General features: G+C 32.7%; 1 protein-coding gene and 1 long non-coding RNA gene across 2 annotated transcripts; both read right to left on the bottom strand.

The window, feature by feature from the left end:
- On the bottom strand, nt 1-840 carry LOC149060980 (uncharacterized). The gene is made up of 2 exons (XR_016189573.1): nt 132-840; nt 1-48 (listed from the first exon to the last, which is right to left on the bottom strand). It is a non-coding gene; the product is annotated as an uncharacterized LOC149060980 (long non-coding RNA).
- Nucleotides 841-12,172: 11,332 nt separating this feature from the next.
- On the bottom strand, nt 12,173-13,571 carry LOC149060979 (uncharacterized). The gene has a single exon (XM_089217912.1). The coding sequence runs from the start codon at nt 13,039-13,041 to the stop codon at nt 12,343-12,345; it is 699 nt and encodes a 232-aa protein (XP_089074038.1). The 5' UTR covers nt 13,042-13,571; the 3' UTR covers nt 12,173-12,342.
- Nucleotides 13,572-18,126: the final 4,555 nt, after the last annotated feature.

The following is an 18,126-nucleotide window of genomic DNA, read 5'->3' as shown; positions in this document are numbered from 1 at the left end:
GAGTGATGATGATACCACAGAACCAAATAAATATCCTAACGGGGAAACCTAACGGGGGAAACCTAACGGGGGAAACCGAACGGGGGAAACCTAACGGGGGAAACCGAACGGGGAAAACCTAACAGGGAAACCTAACAGGGAAATAGGGACTCTAGATCTGTCTATGCCTTTACTGGGGTCACGACAGAAATAGGTACGACTACACTATGGGAGCTTAGTGTAGAAGGGACAAGACAAAAAAAATAAAAATAAATACTGTTGTGTACAGGCAAGGTGGGAAATGACCTTACACTGCATAAGTTACTCTGGACATTATTTTTACACACATGACAAGTCATGGTGGGACCTACCGGGGGATTAGGGGGGCTAACAAGAAAGTTCCTGCATGTTGTAGTGAAAGGGCGGTCAAGAGCGGAGTCTGGTGGCCCCTTTACTCTTTGAGGGAGTCGTCCCTCCAGATCATAGATATACACGACACAGTGAACCGCAGAGTGATCGACCCGGTCGCGCCTACACAAACACCTCCAGGGAAGCCAGCTTTTACACCAACCGCCCCGGACATGGGTAGACGCGAACCGCTGAGACCCGAAGGCTGCCGCACCTGATCGGTCCAAGGTCGTGTCCTCCCTGGTTCAGGATGTCACTACAACACCGGTTTTTTTACGAGAAGAGTGTCGCAGACTCTTTGCCGTGCAGAGAGTCCCTCTCTGCCAGACGGGGGTCCTACCGAGCTGGGGTGAAGGGGGGCCAACGAATTTAAAGAAAGTACTAGAGACAGAAAATAGGCGGAGTAAAAGGGGACGAGGGGGGGACAACGCGGAAAGTTACGAATTAAATGACCCGGGAATGATTGTCGTCACAACCATTTGTGCAAACACCTTAGTATTGAATGGCGCTAGCGTACGGGGATGTCCCCGTGTTCGGCAGAGCACATCCCATACAACCAGAATTGTTTCACGCTATCGCGATGGAGCGCGGCTCGTACACAGTGGTGGTTTCGGATCAGGCAGAACACACCACGTGTTTGCTATCCATCAGATTGGGTCGGTGGTTGATACCGTTTTAAATGAACGATATTATGAGTGCCTTGTGGCGTATGATCCTCGGTATGAACTAATTCATAAGCATTGACAGACTTAACATTGATTATTTTGTAGGGACCATCATAGAGTAAAAAGAACTTTGATATTTTTTTTGTCGACCTGATTACTGAGTTTATGTGTTTTGACGAGGACTAGATCATTTACTTTAAAGGAGGGAGTACCTAATTTTTTCTCATGGCGTTTTTTACGGGCTTCTGATTTTGATATTTGGACTTCATTAGCTAATATTAATTTTCTGTTGTAATCGGGGAGTATGTCTCCTGAGGGGATCTGTATGAATTTTGTGAGAGGATTATATTGAGACTGCTTGAGAAATAGTTCTGAGGGGGTATAATGGGTCGACTCGTGGCGTACGTTATTGAGTGTCCACTCAATATAGGGAACATATTGAGGCCAGTTTGAATGCTTGGTATGGCAGTATGTCCGAAACATTCTACCTAGTTCCCTCATTACTCTCTCGGCAGGATTTGACTGGGGATGATAGATACTGGTGTGGGTTACCTGGATTTTATATTTTTTTAACGAAGTTTGCCAGTATTTACTAATGAATTGCCTACCATGGTCTGAAACGATATTAAGAGGAACTCCAAAAGTGGGGAAATAGTCGGTTGTTAGTTTTTTTATACAAATTTTTGAATTGGCTTTACGGAGGGGGTATAATTTAATAAAACGTGTGAAATTATCAACAATAACAAATATAAATGCAAATTGGAATATTCCAGTGGGGAGTGGACCATAAAAATCAACCAGCAACTTATCAAGGGGCTTTGAGGACAGTATTGATTGCATGGGGCCGGTAACGTGGATAGTCTTTGGTTTACACTTTTGACATATCTCGCACGCCTGCACAATGCGACGGATAGTTTTATTGAATGAAGGAAAATGACAGATATTTTTTAAGGTGTGGGCAGTTTTCAGAGGACCAACATGTGCATAATATTTATGAAATAATAAAACAACTTGTTCCACCAAGTGGTTTGGGATAAATAGTGACCAATGGGGTTCGTGTTGAGAACGTCGGGTAAAGAGAATATCATTTTTTAAAATATAAAAGCTGTGCCAGGGAAGTTGATTTTGACTTTTAAGTTGGGAGATAATTAATTTTATTTTGGGATCTTTTTGTTGTTCGGATGCAATATTATTTAAAAGGGAAACAATGTCAGGGGGAATAGGTGGTGGGAGTATATAATGTAAGATGGCGGGGGAGTCTTTAGGGGGTTGGTCATCACGACCGAGGGGATGTCGAGAGAGAGTATCAATCGGATTGTCTTTACCGGGGCAGTGAATAATTGTAAGGTTGAACTCTTGTAGCGCAAGAGTCCAGCGGGTGAGACGGGTACTTTTTAATCTACAGGAAAATAAAAATGTTAGGGCTTTGTGATCGGTATAGAGATGAACAGGATGACCTAGTATATATATTTTAAATTTTTGACAGGCAAAGAGTATACCGAGTAGTTCAAGCTCCGACACCGTGTAGTTTCTTTCGGCCACACAAAGTGATCGGCTGGCAAAAGATAGGGTGTTACGTTGCCCTTCACTGTCAAGTTGAAATAATTCAGCCCCGAGGCCTATATAGGACGCATCAGTTTGGATACAAAAAGGGATGTTAAAATTTGGATGCGTTAGGGAAATTTGATTTGCGAAAGCAGTTTCAATTTTAATGAAGTCGAGTCGATTTTGTCCTGTGAAAATCCAGGGAGTATCTTTGCATATAAGGTGAGAAAGAGGATATAGTAGAGAGGAGTGGTTTTGGGAGAATTTGCGGTAGAAATTGCAGAAGCCGAAGAATGATTGTAAATCTTTTTTATTACGAGGGTCGGGAAAATTTTGAATGGCTTTAACTTTGTCAGGGTCCATAATCATACCAGAAGGTGATATGAAATGGCCCAAGAATTTAATCTGTTGTTTATTGAAATGACATTTTTTAAATTTTAAGGTGAGACCAGCTTGAGAAATTTTATTAAAGATCCATTTTAAAGTAGTGATATGATCATTGAAAGAAGAAGAAGAGATGAGAATGTCATCCACATAAGTGTGGATGTCATTGGGAGAGGGACAAGGAACCGAATAATTATTTAAAGCGACCTCTAGGCCTTTGCCAAATGCAGCATTAGAAATATTTAGGCCAAAAGGGACGACACAAAACTGATACGAGCGACCATCATACAAAAAACTAGTATACTTACGAACGGAGTGGTCTAAGGGAATTTGCCAGTAGCCGGAAGAAAAATCAAGAGAAGAAAAAAAAGATTTGTTATTTGACCTTGGCAAGGATGTCATCAACAGGGGGAGATGCATCGCGAGTAGGGAGTATGATGGTGTTTAGTTTACGGGCGTCTAAACACAAACGAATAGACCCGTCAGACTTCACTACAGTAACTAATGGATTATTGAATGGTGAGCTAGACCGTTCAATCACCCCCCATTCAATCATTTTATTTATTTCTTGTTGAACTGCAGGACGCCGGGAGAAAGGAACTGGGTATGGTTTTATTTTATAAGGTTCATGAAGTTTAACATTAAATTTATAGGAAAAGAATTTATGGAGGCCAGGTTTGTCTTGAAAAATGTCTTGGAAATTTTGTAAGAGAGAGGTCATTAGATTTTGTTGAGAGGTGTTAAGGGGAGTGTCATTAAGAGCGATATTCTTTTCAGTTTTAAAAGGGAGAGATTGATATTCAGAGTCTATTAGAGGTTCATACATTGACGGGGAGATTTCTGAAATATTGATACTTTTTAATGAATTAACTAAGCTGTTTGGGTCATGATCTGCGGTTAATTTGAAAGATATAGAATGTTGAATTTTAGGTATAGAGATTTCCTTCTTATTGTAATCAATAATTACACCGTTTTCAATTAGCCAATCAGTGCCTAGTATTAAGGGAGTGGAGAGTTGGGGAACAATTAAAAATATACCAAAAGTTTCATAGCCGTTAATAAAAAAATTTAAATAAATTTGTGAATTAATTTTGACAGATTTGTTATGCAAGGCGGTTGTTAGCAAAATACCAGTTAGAGGGAAGAGGGGAATTTTATGTTTTGAAGGGTCATTTTTTAAGGTTTTGAACAGGTTTTCAGATATAGCAGAGACAGAGGCACCTGAATCCAGCAGGGCACTGTAGTAAGTATTAAAAAGTGTGATAGAGATCTCAGGTCGGTAATTCGGAGGAGGTACAATTTCTTGAGAAAGATCTAAAGGGTGAGAGAGTATTGATATTAGAGGACTATTTGATGGGGACACAGTACACGTCCTCGCGGGTCTGGTCGAAACTAGTTTTCCGGAGGAGGTACATTGTGGTTAGATGGTGACGATTGAACATTATTATATTGGGGTCGATTATAGTTGTTTTGTTGTCGGGAAGGGTATCTGTTTTGAGAGTTTTGTCCAGAAGGGTTGTTATAAGAATTTTGTTGACGAGAATTCGAAGGATTGTTATAAGAATTCTGCTGACGAGAATTTGAAAGGGTATTATTGTTGTTGTTACTATTATTTGAGGGAGCATTATTATTGTTTGAGGGTGCATGAGCACACTGCAGATATGTTAACTGTTGTATAAGATCGTTAGTGGTGGTTATACGGAGACCTCTTAAAGCCAGGGCTATATTATAAGAAAAATGGGACGTGATCTAATCAACCATTTCTGTTTGGTCAATTGGAGGTTGAAGATGGCGGGCACGATTTATCCAATCCATAGCATGTTCGGTCATTGTGGAATAGTCACGGTGGAAATGTGGACGGTACAACTCATTCCGTATTGAGCGTTGGAGGCTATTGGACCAAAAGTAATGGCGGAACAGAGACACAAAATCTTTGTAATTTGAAGGAGGGGGAAGGAGAGTATCATACCAAAGTCGAGCTTTATGTATGAAGTTGTCACTAACAAAATGGATTTTACGTTGATCTGAAACTTGAATTATTGAAAAATACTGGTCAACCTTTTCCAGGAAATCAGCTGGGTGTGTGGGTGTTAACATACCATCATACTGGGGAATTCGACTCTGATCGAGAGCTATATCGGATGTATTACTAGAGAGAGTGTGAGACAGATTTATTGTTTTATGCGGTTCATTTAATGGGAGTTTGGGCTGAGAAGGAATCGGTACTGCTGTTGAAGTGAGAATATTGTTAAAAGAGGTTTGGGAAGGTTGAGAGTGTCTTGATTGTTGAAATATTTGTGAAGGAGGGGAAATGAAAGTAGAGTCACGTAGTTTATTTTCCAGGGCAGCTAACCGAAAGGATTGGCCTTCTACACAACATATACGATCAGTAAGGGTTTGAATACTAGAATTGATGCTACGCTGAACACTATTAATATGGTTGATGCTTTCATTTAGAGTGACTGCTTGAGAGATGTTGTTGGCACTTTGTAGTTCGGTAAGACTGTTCTGGACAATAAGAAAATCGGAATGGAAATTAGTTTGAATTTGGGTCAGTTTAGAGGTGTGGTCTGTATCAATCTCATCTACCCTATTGCATAATTCATCAAATTTGTTGTCAAGCTCTGTAAACTTTCGGGCAAAATTATCCAGCTGTTGGTGGAAAGACACATTCATGTCGTCAATTAGTTTTTTGAGAGAGGTGAGAGAGAGAGGGGGGGAATCGCTAAGGAGAGAGAGATTGGTATCATCATTTTCAGCCATGGTTAGATCAAAATCTGTTGAGGGAAGTATTGGAGAATGATAAGTATTTGAGGGATTATACCTATCCGGTTGGCGGGTAATGCGTTTACCAGCACCGTGCATTAGAATAGAAAATAGAATCGATTGACAAAAATTATATAATACAATTTAAAAGCAGGATATTAATGTAAAGATAATATTTCAAAAGCTAGTAGTAGTTACAGTGTGATAGGGGAAACACTAAAAATGTTAGGCCTGTGACAGTTATTGGGGACAATAATTTAACTCTCAGAAAAGAGATAGAACAAGAAAAGATTATAATTTATAATGTTAATTAGGAAACATCAGAGCATAGATCTGACCTAAATGAAAATAATACTTAAGTCGTACTCGAAAAAAAATTTATTTAATTGAATAATAATAAATGGAGCGATGAAATATAAGATTCAATTTACTAGTTTACTACCACATACAATGTGTATAATGAAGATATGAAAGTTAATAATAATAATAATAATAATTCTGAGTGTGTTGGAACACCGTAGAAAATCCAAACAAATGTAATAATAATAATATTAAGTATTATATAATATGAAAGATAAAAGTCACTTAGTGAAAACTAATAAAGTTAATAAAAGAATATTAATTAAAAGAACTAAGCGTTTGAATCAGTTGTGGAATACAATGATTACACACAAGAATATTAACCTACTATATATAATAATAATTGTCCAAGTGACTAAAGGAAACAATCTATAATAATAACGTTAATATTATCTATATGGGAATACCAGGTGATATAACCAACAGTATTAGAATGAATAATACAGTGGTTTTACCTGATGCCTATTATGTAACAGGGAATTATACTAATCTAATACTTTCTACATAAATTTCAATGGTAATTGCCGGAAATTTTGTCCTCAGACAGAATTAGTAATATAATAATAAACATGAATTACGTTATACGTGATCAAGAAATACTATGAAAATTTAATTTAATATGTAATAATAAGAAATAAAATAATGTAACAGGTCTACACCAAAGTCACAAAGAATATTCAGTTTTCTTTATAATATAATAATAATGGGGCCCTGGGTGGCGCAAAGCAACCTAACACACAACAGCCTTCTTGCCTCAGCACCATAGCAGTAGTTGTAGAAATTTTTTAATTTTTTAATTTTTTAATTTTTTTTTTTTTTTTTTTTTTATTATTAGGGGAAAAAATATCTTAGGGATCATAACGGGACAGGGAAAAATTATTCTGTACATATTTAAGTTATACTGGTGAGATCTCTTGCCAGAGGGGAATAAAAATGGAATTAAAAATTACTTAAAATACAACAAGTTATTGCAGCAAAAGAAACGAACAAACCTACAGCCATGTTATACTGGGGTGGAGTTACGGGTCTTAGGGAACATAATCATAAGGGGGGAAATACATAGGGGAAAATATACCAATCATATCAAGGGAGAGACGGGTCGTTTGTAGTGTCCGGTTGTCTTGTCGCCGAAGCTGTCAGCTCACACTGCCACCATCGAAACGCAACAAACCGCCTCCAACCAGCACACACAGACAGGAGCATTTCTGAAATAATTTACTGGATAACAAATGTATATATGGGGGGAACATAAAAATAATAATAATAATAAAAATTTACCTTGGTAAGTGTGCATCATTCTGCATATAATAATAGGTTATACAAAATTTTTTTTTTCTTACCAAAGGTAAATAATAATAATTAATAATATGACGGTTAATTTAAGTTTGATCTAATATTAATGCCTCTCGCAAGAATACAAGTCTCGTCATATTGTGTAATTTAATTTAATAAAAAAATTGAGATTTGGGGGTATAATCATAGTAAAGAGTTGAGGAGGTGTGTTTTCAAATAACTGTTAATAATGAGAGAATATAAGTTTGGAGGATGAATATGGATAAGAAATTTTGAAGTGCCATGTGCTTGCCAAAAAAAATTATATTTGAGACCTAACGTTTTTTTTTTTTTTTTTGAAATTTGAGTTAATTAAAAAAATATTATGAGTTAAAAGGGGAATTTTGGACGTGTCCTGTCACGGTCGCCATATGTGAGCTTTCGGCCTTTTTAAGGGCTTACTGACCACCCATCACACAAGGGGAACACTTATGTGATGACCCATAGACTGAACCGCGTGGTGTCTTGTGGACATGTCGGTAGAATCTATGGGTTTTGATACACACAGTGGGAAATGAATCCCAAAGATTTATTTAAAAGGGAAAACAGTAAATAAAAATAATATTAATAAAAGAAAATATGTGGCAACATGTAAGGTAATGATATGATTGTATTTTACATGGCAATTACAACTCAAAAACAAGATATATTTTAGAATAATTTAGCACATTGTAAAGTGCATGATGATACAGGAAAAAAATATAATATAATATTATAATTTGGCACATGGCAGAGTGCATAATACAAAAAAAACAATATATAATATAATATAATTTGGCACATGGCAGAGTGCATAACACAGGGAAGAAATATAATACTCGTATAATATTATATAATATGTAATATTGCAACAAAAAAATATAAAGCTACGGCTCCGACACGCGGTTACCGGCCAAGGAATCATATTCATATATCGATATGACGCATCATACATTGATACATATTCATTATTTAATTAACGGAGAGGACCAACGGCTCCGCATGACGGTTACCGGGGCATTTCTTTAAAAAGAGAAAGAAGAAAGAAAGAAAAAAAATGAGTATACGAGAAAAATTATAGATGCATATATAATCGGACAAAAATAAGGGGTATTTGGGGGAAATAATAATACTTGGCGACTGCAGCTGGTGTCTTGAGGTGTTGGTAACCGGTGGCTGTGATAGGCTGGCCTCGTGGGCCGTCGATACACCTTAACTCGTGATCGACACGGCCCATCTGCACCGGTTACGTTGGATACTGTTGTGGATATTGGTCGCTGGGCCCTCCACAGCCCCAGATGGTAGAATTAGCCCATCATGGCGTCGACGAGATACATGAACAAAACATTGACCGCGTGGTTGTTGATGGACGGATCGACAGACTGGACGACAAGTTTACATATACCGGTGTACCGGGCAGTGGTCGTGACAAGAAGAATAAAAATTATGCCGAGAGAAGTCAACGGGCGCCGGACGGCTCGTCTTGATGGTGACCGTTGTTGAAAATGTGATGGAGTGGGGCGGGGACAGTGTTGCTTTTCGCGGGGATTTTACATAATTATTGGGCTTCAGCTGTCTTGTCAGCGTTTACCGGTGGAGACGATCGTATCGCCGACAGCGCAGGTAACCACATCCGCGGAGACAGTTCGCCGGACACTATGTTCAGGAGGGGTTGGGGGGATAAGTGAGGATATAACATGACTATTGTTCGTCTTAATCGCAACGCGCTATTGTAATAATAGAAAGACCATTAAAATAATGGTCGCAGACCGATAGGTATGATAATTTAATTGTTGTAGGGAAAGGTGGGTTTAATGGATAATGATATTATAGAGGCCTAAAATTCTGTGACGTTACATACGTTAGTAAATATTTGAATCCACATTTTTCTAATAGGTATTTAGATAGTTCTAACATTGATTTAATCGTTACTCTTAACCCATCAGCAGTACTTTGTGTCAAATACTCATCCTTAGATATTTTTCCATTTTCAACTTGTTCTTCCCAACAATTCAGCCAAATTAGATTTTCTTCTAAAACCTGGTTAAGTTAAACAATTAATAATCATTTATTTTTTAGTTAGCAGCCTACTTCAGCAGTATTTAATTTAGATGTTGAATATAGATAAATTATATACTTGGAAGTCAAGGCTATTTTTTCTTATTCCTTCGGCTGGGTATTTGCGGTTTAACACATCAAATAATTTATTAAAGCGATCAGTAAAAACTTTTGTGTCATAACTGTTTTTAAGAGATTCTACCTTCACATGAGAACATAGAACTCTATTCCTCTGGCCATAGAATTACTAAAAACCTGAAAAAAATTTGTAAATTTTGAACTACCTAAACATCTTTCATACTTATGCATATCCAATTGATTAAACATCAACTGTCACAGAACAGATGTACACATCTTACTTATCATTAACTAAATTGTGTTCATCCTTCATACAAATAATTTTTTACAATACAAACAACTAATTAGTACAATAATTGTTAAAATTCTTAAAATCTATAAGAACATATAAATATAAATGTCACATAGGTATTATTTAAGTACCTTTTACGGCTCCTCTTGATGCAAAGACTGCTATTGACTGCGTAAAATTTAAAGCCAGACTTTGAAACATAAAAACCAATGCATGGTTGGCTTTTAACCCCGAAGAATCTATTTCACCGACAAAATCTTCCAAACCATTATATGTTAATGTCTGAGAATTAACATAAAAACTCTCCCTCAAAAATATCTCATCAAATATTAGCATCCCGTGTTTTTGTTCATTTGTAAGTACACTTACTCTTTTTTTCAATACTTGAAAAATTTTTTTGTCGAATCCACACTTAATATTTATCAAAGATGAATATTTTCTTATAGTCTTTGGACAAGGGAGGGGCAATATATCTTGCTCCCTTAAAAAATTATAAGTGGTAGATGATCTATAACAAAACATTTTTAAATTCAAAACATCTTAATACATAATAACATTTTACTTTGTTTTTCACCTAAACTTCATGAATTTATATTTTCCTGATAGACCGATTTGTGACGGAAAAATAAATATAAAATTCGTCATTGTACTATATTTATTTTATTTTTTTTAATTACTACGAACAATAATATTTTGTGACGATCCAAAATAACGTTATTTTCACCCCATTATTTCGGTCTTAGGGTTGATAAAAATTTTCCAACGGTAAAATATGAGTAAGAATACCATTTTGAATATTTAAAAAAAAAATCAAGTCGATATGTGCAATATTAAAGAAAATAGGTTTTCATAGTTATTTGTTACAGCCCAGGCTGCTTATGTATAGCTGAGAATATGTTATTTCTTAACTCTGCGGACGATATGCAGTAGAAAAAAATTATTTCTCAATTAAACTATAATATTGTAAAATTATGATAAATTTGTAAAATCAATGGTTTTTTTATGTTCAAAAATGATTACTTCCAAAATATTCTAAATACATAAGCAAATTGCACATAATAATTTTCGTTATAAAACGTTCTATCGGGAAAAAATAACATCATAGACTTGGGAAAAATATTTAAGTTTTTATAGCGTTATGTTCAAAAAGTAGATGGTAAAATTACCGTTTATTAGTAAAATCAACGGTTTTTTTATGTTCAAAAAATGATTACTTCCAAAATATTTTAAGTACATAAGCACTTTGCACATAATAATTTTCGTTATAAACCGTTCTATCTGGAAAAAATAATATCATATACTTGAGAAAAGTATTAAAGTTTTTAGAGCGTTTTATGGCGGAGAAATACATATAATTTTTGTTATAGTACTATAGTTATTTTATTTTTTTAATTACCACGAACAATAATATTTTGTGACCAACCAAAATGTCGTGATTTTCACCCCATTTTTCGGTCTTAGGGTTGATGGAAATTTTCCAACAGTAAAATATGACTAAGTATACCATTCTGAACATTTAAAAAAAAAATCAAGTCGATATGAGCAATATTAAAGAAATTAGGTTTTCATAGATATTTGTTAAAGCCCAGGGGGTCTATTCTCGAAAACTACGTAAGGAAAAAGAACGAGCAAAATGTACGTAATCCGCCATTTTTACGTAATGTTTCAAAATTTCGTATTCTCGAAACTTTTCGAACGAAACGTATACGTAAATATTCGTAATCGACGTTCGTCAACCTCTGTACGTAACGAATTGATCGTTTCGTATTAATTATCATACCATTTGTTATCTTATTAGTTTTTTTATTGGTTTATTGTCAATTAGCGTTTATGAATATTTAAATCAAAACATAAACCGTATTTTTTAAGTATATTATTACAGACCAGTTATTGAACAGTTAAAGATTTGTTTGCAATAAAAATGCATTCATAATTAGGTTTTTAGCATCACATTTACACATTTTAGATTTTAAGATTGGTACAACTGTTTATTATAAAGCTAACATTGATAAAACCATATAAGATCAATTTACTATTAAGCATATTAGTTTAATTGAAAAAATAAGTGAAATCCTAGTGATTGAACATACTATACTAGTCTATGAACACTTCAAACCCAGTGTATGAACACCATATTATTACTCTGTGGAACACCTACAAATATTTTATTAAATAATTTGTATTTAATAAATACTTATATATAATTCATATATATAATTAATAATATAATTCATGAATAAAATGTAGTTCCTTTATTAAAAAATAACACATAATTTAAAAACATTTATACCTAATTACAAACATAGTAACAGGATTATAATAACAATTTTAAAACAAACATAACTTATGATTCAAGTAAATGTATTAGTGACAACCAACTTGGTAACTATTAAAATAAATATCTGTGTAGGTAGGAATGTAACAATGTTACAACTATATATAACAGTTGTATATTAAGCATTTAAAAATTAACAATTGTAAGTAAAAAAAAAAAACTTAACGGCAGTATTCACAAATATAAGCAACTGTATTTTCAGAACCAGCACAGAGTTCATGGGCCCATTCAGCACATCCACAACATCTGATCCATGGCTCACCACTTTTTGACAAAGTGTAAGGTTCCTTACAGTACAAACATGTGGCATCATCTTCAGACCCCATAATTATATTCAATCCTGGTTTAATTTTTTTTGCACTATTTGATTTTTTTGGTTCCTGTTTTTTTGTGGTTTTTTTGACATCTTTAAGACCTTTTTCTTTTTTTATTTCCTCTCTACGTTTTCGTTTTTGTGTTAATTCTTCTTCTTTTTTAAGTTTTTCTTGTTCTTTACTGGCATGATATTCCCTCCACTTAATTGCTGTAACAGCAAATGGTAATTTTACATGACTTCTATTTTGTTTCTTTTTTGTGTCAGGCTTTGGCCAAAACAAATGTTTGCTCCATGATTCTTCAATTGTTGCAGGACTTAAATTAGATTTATTTACACTTACTGCTTTTTGAATGGTTTCATTTGGACACTTATCAACTATATTAACTTCTATAACTCCCTCACTTATTACATTATCAGTCTTTTTATCACTACAATCTATTATATTTTTAGGTTCTATTTCAATATCACATAATACAGTTTCATTCATATTATTTTCAGTCTCATCAGTTTCAAACATATCAGTCTCATTCACAGTTTCAAACATATTTATAAACCATAATTATAAATTTGACTATCATTGGTAATATTTTAATATACTCTATTTAATGCTGTATAATATTTTTGTAAGTCCACACTTAAATATTGACAATATATTTTGTAGAATATATTAATATATATTATATATATTATTATTAGGTAGGTATCGAGGTAACTAATGCAATAAAAAATGTGTACTATAATTTTTTTTAATATTAATATACCTGTTCAATCACTGGATTAAATTATATTTAAGCAATACCAATAATTGAACATGTGTTCAATTACTAGGTTTTGTTAAATTTTAGTAACTAGTAATTGAACACATACATAACTAGTCAAGATAAGGACTTTTTTTAAATTTTTAAGCAAGAAAATGATACAAATTTAGGTATTTAACATATCCAAACAAATAATAACCATATACAATGAATATTCTATTAGTTATTCAGTTCCCACAGAAAGTAATTTAGAGTACTTACTTAAACAAATTTGGCCCTAACACACGCAATTTTGATTACAGTGATTTTGTATATTTATCATTTTTTTGTTATCACATCTTAACTATTAAATCTTGGTTATACAGTATGACCACTATGTCTAATATTGAAAACAAAAATTATTTATTAAATAAGATATCTAGTTTTCTTAATTTTAAAGCATTTGTTGACGTTGTTCAATTACTGGAGGGTGTTCAATAACTGGTCTGTTCACCCCAGTTTTAAAATAGTTTAATATACGATATTACAATTTATTTTTTTCGGGACTTGGGAAAATGGCGCTTGAAGAAATTGTGCACTTGGAAGTCTTGGGAATGTTAGAGGAGGCTGAAATTAGAGCTGTAGGTAATCGGCCTAGGCGATATTATAATGCCCAAAATGTTATGGAAGGTTGGTTTGTCTAATAATAATAAATAACCTATAGTGTTTATAGCCTTCTTAGTTCATACCTACTTAATTACATTATACATTTATACTCTTTATAATTTATTATATTTTTAGAACTATCTGACCACCAGTTTCTAAAAAAGTTTAGACTCAGTAAGGCTTTGGTCCAGGAGTTAATGTATTAACACCGTACATGATTGAACCAAATATATTATCTTCAATCCCAATAAAAAGTCAAGTCATAATTATTTATTTCTATATTATTAATAATAATTTATTATGATAAAATGTTATAAATATTATTAGGTTTTGACAGCTTTGCGGTTCTTTGCTAGTGGCTCATATCAACTTGATATAGGTGACAATAGATCATCAGCATTAAGTCAGTCATCTGTGAGCAGATGTATCGCTGAAGTATCTAATGCACTGAATCAGCCAGATATCATAAAACGTTATATAAGCTTCCCCGATAATTTTGAAAAATTAAATGCAGTACGAAGAGGGTAAACACATTTTTTTACTCATACCTGACTAAAATCTTTATGGTGCCTATACTATGTGTACTAAAAATTAATATATATTTTTACATAAATTTAACCTATTATGATTTTCAAGTTGCTATATTTGTTCTAAACATGAACAGATTTCTTGATAAAAAAGGAGTGCCAGGAGTCATAGGGACTATTGACTGCACACATGTTGCCATCTTTCCACCTCCTTCAGAAGGATTATACCCTGAACACATTTATGTAAATCGTAAGGGTTAAGCATTAACACACAATTAGTAAGTTATTAAGGAACATTCCATAGATACTATAATTTATTTTTCGGTGTGCACTTTTTATTGAGTATAAGTAGAAGTGTAGAACCATAGTCGTACCTAGAACTTTAAAATTGAATTTAATTGATAAGATTAGTAATAGATTATTAGTTCAATATTACCTACTGAAAAAAAAAACCCCCCCATTGTTCATTTTAATTTTAATACATGACATCATTGCTCTGTTATTGACTAAAGATTTGTGACTCTGATGCAAGAATAATGAATGTTAATGCTAAATATCCTGGTAGCACTAATGATTCATTTATATGGCGGCAAAGTATGATATCCACTTACATGGAAAACTTGCATGACAATGGACATACTTCATATTTTTTATTAGGTAGGAATGATAATTTTTATATTTACAAAATATAAATCTTAAAAAATAACTGTAGTTCATAAATATTTTGTAAACAGAAAATAATGTTGGATCTTTTAATCAAATTATTCTTGTTATTAGGTGATTCAGGATACCCACTTAGACCTTGGCTCCTAACACCATTAAGTGATCCTATTCCTGATACACCTGATTCTTTGTTTAGTGGTTGACTAGTACACGGTTGACCATTGAAAGATGTAATGGGATCTTAAAAATGAGATTTAGGTATTCAAAATTAAACTAAAATAAAAAAAAAAAATTACCATTTATTAGAATTGTTAAATATTAAAAATGTTTTTATTAGATGTTTATTAAAACACAGAGTTTTGCACTATAATCCAGAACGAGCTTCAAAAATCATAGTGTCGTGTTGTATTCTTCATAATATATGTACCAATGGAAACTTGCCGTTCCTGAGAGAGAACCAGATGATCCTCTAGACGTTGATTTTGGTATATATGGTATCCTTGTTCCTGAATTAAATCCTACAGTTAATCCTCAACTTGCTGAAGGTCGAAGAGTACAACAACTTTTGATTAGATCATATTTTACTTGATAGAACATTCTTTTTTTTTTCAATCATAATTTTAAAATTAAAATATAATAAAATTAACATTATCACAATAAACCAACATTGAAGTATAAAGCATTTATAGTTATATGTTAATTATTATTAGTTTTAGAACTCAGACAGTGATTAATTTAAAATAATATTCATTCACCAATACATTTAATATGCAATATAAGCATTAGCAAACACAAAAGTTTTCAACTTGTTGTCCAGTGGCGGATCCAGGGCTTAATATTCCCCTGGATCCGCCACTGTTGTTGTCTTTATAGTTAAAAAATCAAAGAACAACTTAAATAATATATTAAAATTTTAAAGTTTAAAATCTAAATCACGTCACAAATAATACATCCTTCCAACAAATTCACCCAGCTTAACTGAATTTGTTTTAGATTCTGAGCGAATCCAGACTGACAAACCGTCTCCGCTCAGAGTCATTTTTCTTATACAATGTTATTATATCATTGAATTCAAGTTTAATACAATCCTTTATACATTGACCCACTTTTAATCTACTATACAGCAGGCGACATCCACTTGCCCGCTTTTATTAATTATTCATATACACTTTATATTGAACATAACATTAATACAATAACATGCAACATGCAACATTTAATCAACAAACAATTATGTATAAGCATTTATGTATTATACTTAGCTGCAATAGTGTTGGCTATGAAAGCCATGGCATTTGCCTTTTTTTCTTTGGACACAGTTTGTCTTTCAAAAAGTAATAGTTTTTTTTTGTAATAATTAGCTTTCAATTTTGTTGTTTCAGAACTAATTGAAACTAAGGAACGAGATGCTTCCACTGTATGGGAAAGTGTATTTTTCTTTTTTCCAATATTTTTTTTTTGAACTTCTCCTCATAACAATTATAAATTAGATATAATATAGATAGATAATAGATCCGTTCACTCTAATATAACACACAATTTGTTTTGTTGAATGCAAATTTGGTATGCTCTATATTTGTAAATACTATCTTAATATTATAAAATGAATATATTATTATTTATTCATCATAAAGAACATACTTTATTGGTGACTCGGGTAACTGGACAGATGAAAAAAAATTATTATTTGGCATATCATTTTCAGTTTCAGTGATTTCTTCAAGACCACTGAAACAGCTAAATGTAAATTCAAAAGATAGTATTATGAGCTAAAAACATTACATAAAGTAACCACTTATAATATTAATTTACCAAAAAGTTAATTTAAATGACAAACTTACTTGGTTAACAATTCTTCAACATTATCTCCATCAACAAAATCATTTGAATACACTTGTTGGTTACTGTCATCTACATCTAGTTTCGGTTGTCCATGCTCCATATTATCATTTGTATTTTCAGACAATCTTAAGGATAAATATAATCAATGGACAAAGTATATACCCAGTTTACTTACCTAAACTACTCAAAGAATATTTAATATTAATATCAATGGGCCTACTGCTAATATGAATAATAAATCAACGTTAATTAATATTTGTATAGAATACAGGGTGTAACACTATGACCTGACAGATGAAATAACTTTTGTTCTAATAAATATTTCAATGTAATAATATCAATATTTTGTAAAAAATATGTTTTAAAAAGTATTCAAGTACAGATACAGTTACTTATTTTGAAAAGTATTTAAAATACTTATTTGAGTACATAAAAAGTATTTGAATACTTTTACTCTAGTATCTTACAACACTGTTAAAATAAAACTTACAGAACGTTATTTCTAAAAAAATTCATATTAACTGGACTTTCAGAAACTGAATTGTGTCCTTCTACAACAGTAGAACCCAACACATCAAAGATTTTTTTCTCTAGCTCATTCAGCTCACTATAATCAACCTCACCGCCACCTGTCTTATTTTGTTCTTTCCTTATAATACCAGCTTTCCCTTTAGTATTTGTTTTTAAATCACACCATGTCTGAAAAATATATATCAGGTTAAAACATAGGTACATAAGTAAAAAGTATATATTAATTTATATATATAAACAATACAATTTATGGTTAATAAGTAGGGTTTGCATATGATGGCAATTCTTAAAAACAAATGTTATTAATTTAATTTCTATGTTAATGGGTTGACATTATTTTTACTCTTTTATTATATTTTGTGTTAATTTATCAATTTATTACAAGAATTTTTCTATATTTAAGGAACAAATCGATAATTGTTAAAATACAATTACAATGATATGCGTTTTTTCTGCCTGTCATCATTTTTTGGGAGAGTATAAATTCTCTGATTTTTTGATAGAGAAGTGAATCAAGTTGATGCCTTTGAGTTGTAAATATTAAAAGTTCTCAGTAGTTTTACATTTAAAATGATTTAAAATGATTTTTTTATTATTTATATTACTTTTAAATCCAAACTCCAATAATAATAAATTACAATTATATATTTTTTCTATTATAAA

Source organism: Diuraphis noxia, unplaced genomic scaffold, assembly GCF_037042655.1.
Source record: "Diuraphis noxia isolate RWA-SAM2 unplaced genomic scaffold, SU_Dnox_SAM2 contig0001, whole genome shotgun sequence".
NCBI classification, from domain to species: domain Eukaryota; kingdom Metazoa; phylum Arthropoda; class Insecta; order Hemiptera; family Aphididae; genus Diuraphis; species Diuraphis noxia.
Note: the sequence above shows the minus strand (reverse complement) of the source record. Positions and strands in the feature narration are given on the sequence as shown.

Coding starts and splice junctions, on each gene's coding strand:
- LOC149060979 (XM_089217912.1), bottom strand. CDS start 13,041: ATGTTTGAAACTGTGAATGAGACTGATATGTTTGAAACTGATGAGACT.